This window comes from Montipora foliosa, chromosome 5 (assembly GCF_036669935.1).
Source record: "Montipora foliosa isolate CH-2021 chromosome 5, ASM3666993v2, whole genome shotgun sequence".
NCBI lineage: Eukaryota > Metazoa > Cnidaria > Anthozoa > Scleractinia > Acroporidae > Montipora > Montipora foliosa.
Genome location: NC_090873.1, coordinates 23669732 through 23678138, shown reverse-complemented (window position 1 = coordinate 23678138; position 8407 = coordinate 23669732). Strand labels below are relative to the sequence as shown.

At 41.3% G+C, this 8407-nt stretch overlaps 2 protein-coding genes across 2 annotated transcripts; both read right to left on the bottom strand.

The window, feature by feature from the left end:
• Positions 1–2489: 2489 nt before the first annotated feature.
• On the bottom strand, positions 2490–3854 carry LOC138002494 (uncharacterized). Its single transcript, XM_068848530.1, has one exon. It carries the CDS (start codon positions 3852–3854, stop codon positions 2490–2492), a length of 1365 nt encoding a protein of 454 aa, XP_068704631.1.
• A 32-nt stretch (positions 3855–3886) lies between these two features.
• On the bottom strand, positions 3887–7210 carry LOC138002493 (uncharacterized). The gene has a single exon (XM_068848529.1). It carries the CDS (start codon positions 7208–7210, stop codon positions 3887–3889), a length of 3324 nt encoding a protein of 1107 aa, XP_068704630.1.
• Positions 7211–8407: the final 1197 nt, after the last annotated feature.

Sequence of the window (8407 nt, the reverse complement as noted above, 5' to 3'; positions counted from 1 at the left end):
AAGCCCTTCGAGCGGTCTTAGAACCAGGGGGGGGGGGGGGGGGGGAGGCTCCGTCAAGAGATGCCTGTACAGAATCTAGAGGCTCTAAGCTATGATTTAAATGTTAGTTTGCACTTATAAGAGCAAACCAAAGTTAGTTTACGGAAGGGTGATTATCCTGAGTCAGTGCCTGTGCCTTGGTTTTAAAATAATTTGTCAGCATTAGTCAGTACTTAGCAGAAATCGATGACCAACAACTTTGAAATGACCAAGAACCCAATTCTCTTATATAGGACTTAATTATAATTGGGTTCAAGTCTGAAAATATCTTAGCTTGACCCTTCAGCTGCCACAGGGCACCCCATGCAGAGACCAGTAAAATAGTTATAGTCAGTCCTAATAGACACGAGTAAACTCTAGAAGTTGCATTGTCGAGGCTGGGGTGGAATTTGATCTTTAGCTGCAATCATAGGCTGCTGTGAATAGAAAGAACTTTGTTGTGCATCTGAAGGTGCTAAGTTGCAGCATTTATGGGTAGCTTTTTGTAATTAATACAGAGGTTACTTAAAGGGGCTAGGTCACGCTATTTTAGGTAAATTTGTTTAATTTTGTTAATTATGAGCTCCAAACGTCAAATTGGCAGAGCAAGAGTCTTTCATTTGCAAAATCACGGCCACATAACAACTGAGAATGATTTTCCAGCTGTGTAAATGACATTTTGATATAGACTGATATAAGTTTGAAAAAAGGTGGGCCGACGTTTTTCAAATTTACCCAAATTCAATCCATTTCAATCCTCTCCAGTTTTGTCCATCTATGTCCCTTCTTGGCTTCCCTGTGTTTTGTTAGAGTTCTTCAATAGTTTTGAACAGTTATTTTGATATTTTAGTTAATTCTATGACCATTCGATCAGTGTTGAAATTGCCTAAAATTGCGTGACCTAGCCCCTTTAAAGACGCTGGAATCCAGGCTCAATTCACAAACCACAGCTAGCAACCAGAGGACTGCAGAAAGAAAGTTCCATACAAGTTTGTCATAAAGCGCACCGGGCATAGAGATGACCTCGGCGAGCTATAAGCTTGTACCTGCAATATGGTCACGTGATACTGGTCAGCCGATACCTAGTTTCGACAGGTACAATCGAATACAATCGTATTTGATTGTACCTGTCAAAACAAGGTATCGGGTGACCAGTATCACGTGACCATATTGCGGGTACAAGCAATACCCGGTGTCGATTGATCAAAACATGGATGTCCAATGTCAAAGATGTATGCTGTAAACTAGCATGATACTGGTCACATTGGCATACATGGAGAGGTGAACGTACGGAAGTATGTACCAGTATCACGTTATTATATCGAGGGCTCAAGCCCGAGGTTAGGTATCTTTGGCCGCTGACAAGGTACTAGTTTTAGATTGGATTGCAGGCTTAACCCAGGTTAACTCACCTAAACATAAACGAGGCTTCATTTTTCGCGCGCTTTCTGTTGCTCGACGCGGCTACTCGAGTTCAGGTGGAAAACGGTTTGGAAAATGTTTTCTTTTGCATTTTTTGCTGGTTTCAATCCAGTTTGACGTATCATGATACCTGTGGTCCACACTGGTAGCTACGCAGTCATGCATAGGCCACTTCGGAAAATACCATAATACTCTTTGTTTGTTCCCCCACATTTGGCATAAGCATTGCTTTTGTTTTCTCTTGGGACCGTTGTAAGTCCCAAGAGAAACTGGAAACAATGCTGATGCAAAATTTGGGGGGACAAACAAAGACTATTACGGTATTTTCCGAAGCGGCCTATTCAAGTCAAGCACCGTAGGGATATAAACTTGAAGCTGAGTGTTTTTTTTTTGTCTTTTTTGTTTAGAGCTGCTTTTTTTCTCTGTATTGAAATTTTTGGTATATCTTTAGAAGCTCTCATTGTTTCGTTGTTCACGGTCCTTTAACACCATCGGTTTCAAACACAGGCTTATCACAGTTCCATTTTATTCAGTAGCATACGTGACGAGGAGTGCGTTCGAAATCTAAGAAATATGTATGTGCTCATAAGTAATAATTACAAAGCAGAAACAAGGTCTTAAATATCAAATGTATAGTTACCCGGTGGCTTCTCGATCTGCTTCCGCTTACAACGAAAATGTTCACAATCTAACGAGCTACTGTGACGTAAGTCATTACAAGTTTAGAATCTTTATATTACAGTGATTAAGTCATTAGCGTTAGTCTAGAACGACACACTCCCCCGCTCGAAGAAAAAAAAAAAATTATTTTTTTTTTTACAGATTTTGAGTTAATGATCAGAGTCAACAATCGATTAGTTTGATTTGTCTCTATTGTCCTCTTCTGGCAGTAATACTATAAGACGGTGGACAGCTCGTTCAACAGTGACATAACCTCTCCCATCGTATTTAGTCACAGGTTCACCTGGCCTGGGATTCTTGTACTGTACCTCTACTTTACGAATCTTTCCGTCTTTCCCTGGGTAAATTTTTGACACTCTACCGAGTTTTCACTGTCCCCTGATTTGGTTTGAGTCTTGCATCAAGACGATGTCTCCAACAATCATATTGCGTTGTGCAGTGTGCCATTTTTGTCTAATAATAAGGCTGGGGAAGTAATCTCTTGTCCATTTTTTCCAAAAGCTGTTAACGATGCCTTGAATGAATGCAAATCGATGTTGTGGGTTGGATGTAAATTTGAAAGGTCCACTTGGCACTCTGGCAGTTGATCTTCCTAGTAAAAGGTCGTTGGGACATAAATATGTACCATCATCGGGTGATGTTGGATGTCTGCCAATGGGTCTCTCATTAATCAAATTTGCGATCTCAAATAAAACTGTCTGTAGCTCTGAAAAGGTCAGAATGCTTTCATGGATGGCTGCGGCAATAGCTCTTTTGACTGATTTTACAAGAGCCTCAGAAACTCCGTTTTGCCAGGGAGCATCAGCTGTTGTGAATTCCCACTGGAAACCTTCTATGTTTCCGAATGCTTTTAATTCTTCCCAGTCCCATCCTTTGGTAACACTTTTCAGTTCTTTATTAGCTGCAACTAGCTGAGATCCGTTATCGGAGTAAAGTTTGAATGGATAACCTCTTAATGAAACAAATCTTCTCAACACCGTTAAAAACTTCTCAGTGCTGTAATCCGCTGTAAGATCTAGATACACGGCTCGTGTTCCTAAGCAGTTGAATTTAACTCCGTACGCTTTTCCTGTCGTTCGTTTTCTTACTTCATCTTTAATCTTGAATGGACCAAACAAGTCAATAGCTGTGCAATGCCAGGCTGGAGCGGGCTTGAGTCTCTCCTCTGGAAGTTCTCCCATTACTTGCTCACTTAGTTTTTTATCAAGCTTTCTGCATATGATACAGTTGTATTTGATTGATTTCGTCATCTTAAGTAGCTTTGTAATCCAGAATTTGGAGCGAATTTTACTGGCAGTTGTTAATACTCCGTAATGTCCCCTGTTATGGACGTATTCTGCGTAGAGACGTGAGAAGCGATGCTCATAGGGTAATAATATAACTTCGCTCTTGTTGTAACTCATTTCCATCCAACGGGTGGCACGACCTCCCACGACATATATTCCATCTTTACGTAGGCGAGGACATAGACGTTTGTATTTTCCTGCCTTGAGTTCTTCGTGCATGTTCCTCTGAGCTTCTTTGATCCACAGATCTTCAGCCTTCATGAGATCTTCTGCAGAGGGTTCCCTTTTGACATTAAGGAATGTAGGTTTCGAATCTGTGTGATACATCGACAAAACTCGCGCTGTCACTCGTAGCAATCTCTTATAGTTGGAATAATTGTTTATGTTAATTCTGGTTACTAGATCGTCCTTTATAACTGCAGTCCCAATTCTTACGGTTTTCACCATGTCCGGTAATTGTTGTTCAGCGTAATTACGACTTATTGGCCATTCACTCTCGGGTTGGTTAAGGAATGTGGGTCCATCCTGCCAACTACTACCAAAACCAAGCTCGCTCGGTTCTTGCCTCTCGTTAACCGATCGGCAATGTTATGCTCGCTTTCGACCCAGTACCAATCTTTAGGATCAGTGCCTTCTTGAATTTCCCCTATGCGCGTCGCGGCAAATGTGTTGAAACCATAGGAATCCTTTTGAATCATAGCATGCACTATTTGGGAATCAAAGATATGGTAGCATTTCTGGAAATGATATCTGCACTGCTGTTGTACGAGCACTTTTAGTCGTTTGTTGATTATTGCTCCGCATAGTTCTATGCGGTCAACAGACATCTTCTTAATCAGGGCAAGGCGGTTTTTGGACAGAATCAGGCTACTTTTAAACAGGCCACCCTTTAGTTCCCATCTTACGTAAGCACATGCGCCGAAGGCTTGGCTGGATCCATCGCTAAAGATAATCAATATTGGATCTCCGACTGTATCACGTGGCTTCATGCATCTTTTAAATTTGACATTGTCCATCTCATGTAGTTCTTTGAAGAACATTATCCAATCTCGCTTATTCTCCTCCGGAATAGGATCGTCCCAGTTCATCTTGATGTCGCTTGCCCATATCTGACGCATCATTATTTTCGCTCTCACTGTGAAAGGTCCTGATAATCCGAGCGGATCGTAGATGCTATTAACTTGTGAAAGAATAATGCGTTTCGTTAGCTGTTCTGGAATTTCGTAGGGGAGCGGATTAGTCTTTGAATCTGTTTCGATGCGCAACTTGTGTTTCTTACGTGAAAAGTTTAGTTTAACTTCAAAGCATAAGTAATCCTTGACTGGATTCCAGATTATTCCGAGGACTTTCTCTGTCGATGTATTTGGCTCGCTAGGTATAGCCGTTTTGTCTTGATTTATAGGATCATCTGAAAATATCCAGCCCTTGACTTGGAATCCACCCTTCTTAATCAAATTTTCAATATCGCTGGCAATTGTTTGCGCTGTTGGTAGGTCCTCAGTGCTGTCAATGATGTCATCCATGTAAGTATTATCTTGGATAATTTGTGCTGCTTGTGGGTACCTTTCTCTTCCCATCTCTGTCGATGTATTTGGCTCGCTAGGTATAGCCGTTTTGTCTTGATTTATAGGATCATCTGAAAATATCCAGCCCTTGACTTGGAATCCACCCTTCTTAATCAAATTCTCAATATCGCTGGCAATTGTTTGCGCTGTTGGTAGGTCCTCAGTGCTGTCAATGATGTCATCCATGTAAGTATTATCTTGGATAATTTGTGCTGCTTGTGGGTACCTTTCTCTTCCCATCTCTGTCGATGTATTTGGCTCGCTAGGTATAGCCGTTTTGTCTTGATTTATAGGATCATCTGAAAATATCCAGCCCTTGACTTGGAATCCACCCTTCTTAATCAAATTCTCAATATCGCTGGCAATTGTTTGCGCTGTTGGTAGGTCCTCAGTGCTGTCAATGATGTCATCCATGTAAGTATTATCTTGGATAATTTGTGCTGCTTGTGGGTACCTTTCTCTTCCCATCTCAGCGGTTTTTCTTAGGGCTACTGTCGCAATGGTGCCTGACGGCTTATCACCAAATGATACTCTTTGTATGATATATGTATCTGGTTCTCTCGTCGTGTCCATATCTCGCCATAAGAATCGGTGGGTGTGCTGATCTATTGGCTTCGTCTTTACGGTATGGTACATCTTCCTGATATCACCCATCATTGCTACTTGGTTCTCCCTAAACCGTATTAATACTCCCACTAGATTGTTGAGTAGATCTGGACCTTTTGCCCAATATTCATTAAGTACATGGCCCATGCACTTAGCGCTACTATTGAACACTATTCTAACCGGTGTAGACTTCGAATCTGGTTTGAGAACTTCATGATGCGAGATATAATGTATGGGGCCTTTGTAACTGTTTAGTTCTTCTTTACTGAGTTTACGGGCAACATCCCTTGCAACCATATCTTTTATTTGCATATCGTAAATTTTGGCGTGCTGAGGGTTCTTGAGGAGCCTTTTCTCCGTAGAGATCAGCGTTGCCACGGCTACTCGCCTATTATCTGGGAGGGCAGAAGGGTTTTTGATCCAAGGATATTCTGCAATCCATCGACCATCCTGATAGTCATATTCGAGATTTTTGTCGATCAGCTCAAGTTCTCTTTCCTCTTTAATGCTGTACTCTTTACTCCCAATGGGACATCTCCCGCATTTACATCCTCCACAGCGGGGTTTACACTCGATTCCAAGATTTTCGATGTTGTAGAAATCCTCTACGTTCGCTTTCATAACATGAAGGACTTTTACATCACTGAGATTAGGTTTCACACTGGTTTCCTTGATTAATGGGTGTGTTCCTCCTATGCATCGACCGAAGCGATTCTTCAGAAGCAGCAAGTGTTCTGAGTTTTGCTCTCTCTCAGGGTGAAATCCAGCGTATTCATAGCCTATTAGGACATCGATTGCTCCGGTAGGGCGCACAATTTCTTCCGTTGAAACGTTTTTGAACAATTGCACTATACCATCAATATTTATGCTTTGAATGTCTGAGGTGATCTTGTCGATGCCATAAACGTGAAACTCGACAATTTGGCCTTTTTTGTCAATGAGACATAGCCGGTACTTTTCTGATGCAATCTTCTCGCTTTTCGCACCCACTTTTACGATAGACAGCTCTACCCGTATTCCCTTTAGTTTCTCTTCCCGTGCCCTTTTGTTTGTGATGAGTGATATGGAAGCCGCGTTGTCCCACATGACGTTTACGTATCCTCTCTTTGTTTTTATTCTTTGAAGTTGCAGGAGACATGTATCGATTTGTGAGTTGCTGCAGATATTTGCTGACGCTGTGACTTCTTTTCTTTCCTCGTGGATGGTTCTATGATGTTTTCCCGCGCAGTCGTTTATGCCACAATTTCCTTTTCTTTTACAATCATGAATGCGATGTCCTCTTTTCAAGCATGACCAACACGCATCCTTTTCCTTTAACATTCTTTTTCTTCCATCTACTGATTCGGACAGATATAATTTACATTCACTTGTCCAGTGCTCAGCGTTGTTGTGGAACAAGCATTTAGAATAATTCGATTGTCTTTCGTCAGTGTATTCTCTCGCGGTTGCGTGGTGCGCGACTGCTTTAGACATTGCCGTGTTGGAGTTGTAAGCCCGAAGTGCGGCACAATCATATTCTATGGCTCTCTTTTGATTTAGTAAAAATCGTAAAAGGCTAGGAAACTTGTTCATCTTGTCAACCATACTTGCATCTGAGCTGACTGATTGAGCCCACTCTCTCCTTATATCCATCGGTAATTTTCTTTCTATAATGCTTACAGAACTGGTCGTTGTAATCTATGCCTCAAGTCCAAGTCTTCTTAGGTCTCTATATCCGTCCTCCAACATGTTTACAAATTCGACGAGTCGTTTATCTTCTCCTTCTCTGATGATTTTGGTTCGTCGAATACTATCAATGATCACATCTGCAACCTTGGCGGGGTCTCCGTACTTATCATCGAGGCGTTTCCACATTTCGTTAATGTCATCGTCTACACTCTTTACTGTTTCGTAAGGTTCTTTACCGAGACAGGATCGTAAGACGTACGAAACATCGCCTTTGTCTAAGGTGGGCTCAACATGCCTTTGGAAATCTCTTTTAAACTGTGGATATTCTCGTATTTCACCATCAAATTTGGGCAATTTTATTTTCTCCAAGCTAAGGTTGGTCGTTTTTTCCTTTATCGCTTGCTTTGATTCCTTTAGGTGTTCATCTTTAACAATTTGCACATCTAGTTTTTCAATTATCCCGTTGTACTTTCTTTGAATATCGTGAATCCATCTGATTTCAGATTCTGCTGATTCTTTCGTCAGTAAATTAAGTAGCTCCTTATTAGTTTGTTTGCATTCCTTAAATGCTTCTTCAAGTTGGAGCTGAAATTTTTGGATGGTAGAGATCGTACCCTTATCTGATTCTAGGATGTTGATAACACTTTGGCACGATGTTTCAAAAACAACTTGTGCCGTGCTTCTTCTTATAGCTGTTTGATCAATTATTCTCTGTATTTGCTCGCGCTCTTTGTTTCTCACTTCTTCATGCTCTGCTTCTGCGCGCGCTCTAGATTCTATTGCTACTATGTCGTTTATGTAACTCATCTTCATAGTCATAGCTTCCGTGAATGATTCTTGGACTTCCGTTATCCAGTTATCGGCAGTTTCTACTTCTTCGTCAGTCAAATACATGGCGTATAAATCGTGTTTGCTTTCTAAGAGTCCCCATGCTTCTACCAGCTGAGAATAATTGCTTTCGATAATCTCTCTGTTTCTCTTGTCAGCGATAGATTTGAGAAGCTCATTCCTTTTTCTTGTGAATCTTCCTTTAGCAGATCTTCGGATGATTTTTGCTTCTTCCGCGGCCGACATCTTTTTGCCCACGGTGGTTTTGCTATTTGCTAAACGGATTTCGAATGTTTCGTTGTTCACGGTCCTTTAACACCATCGGTTTCAAAC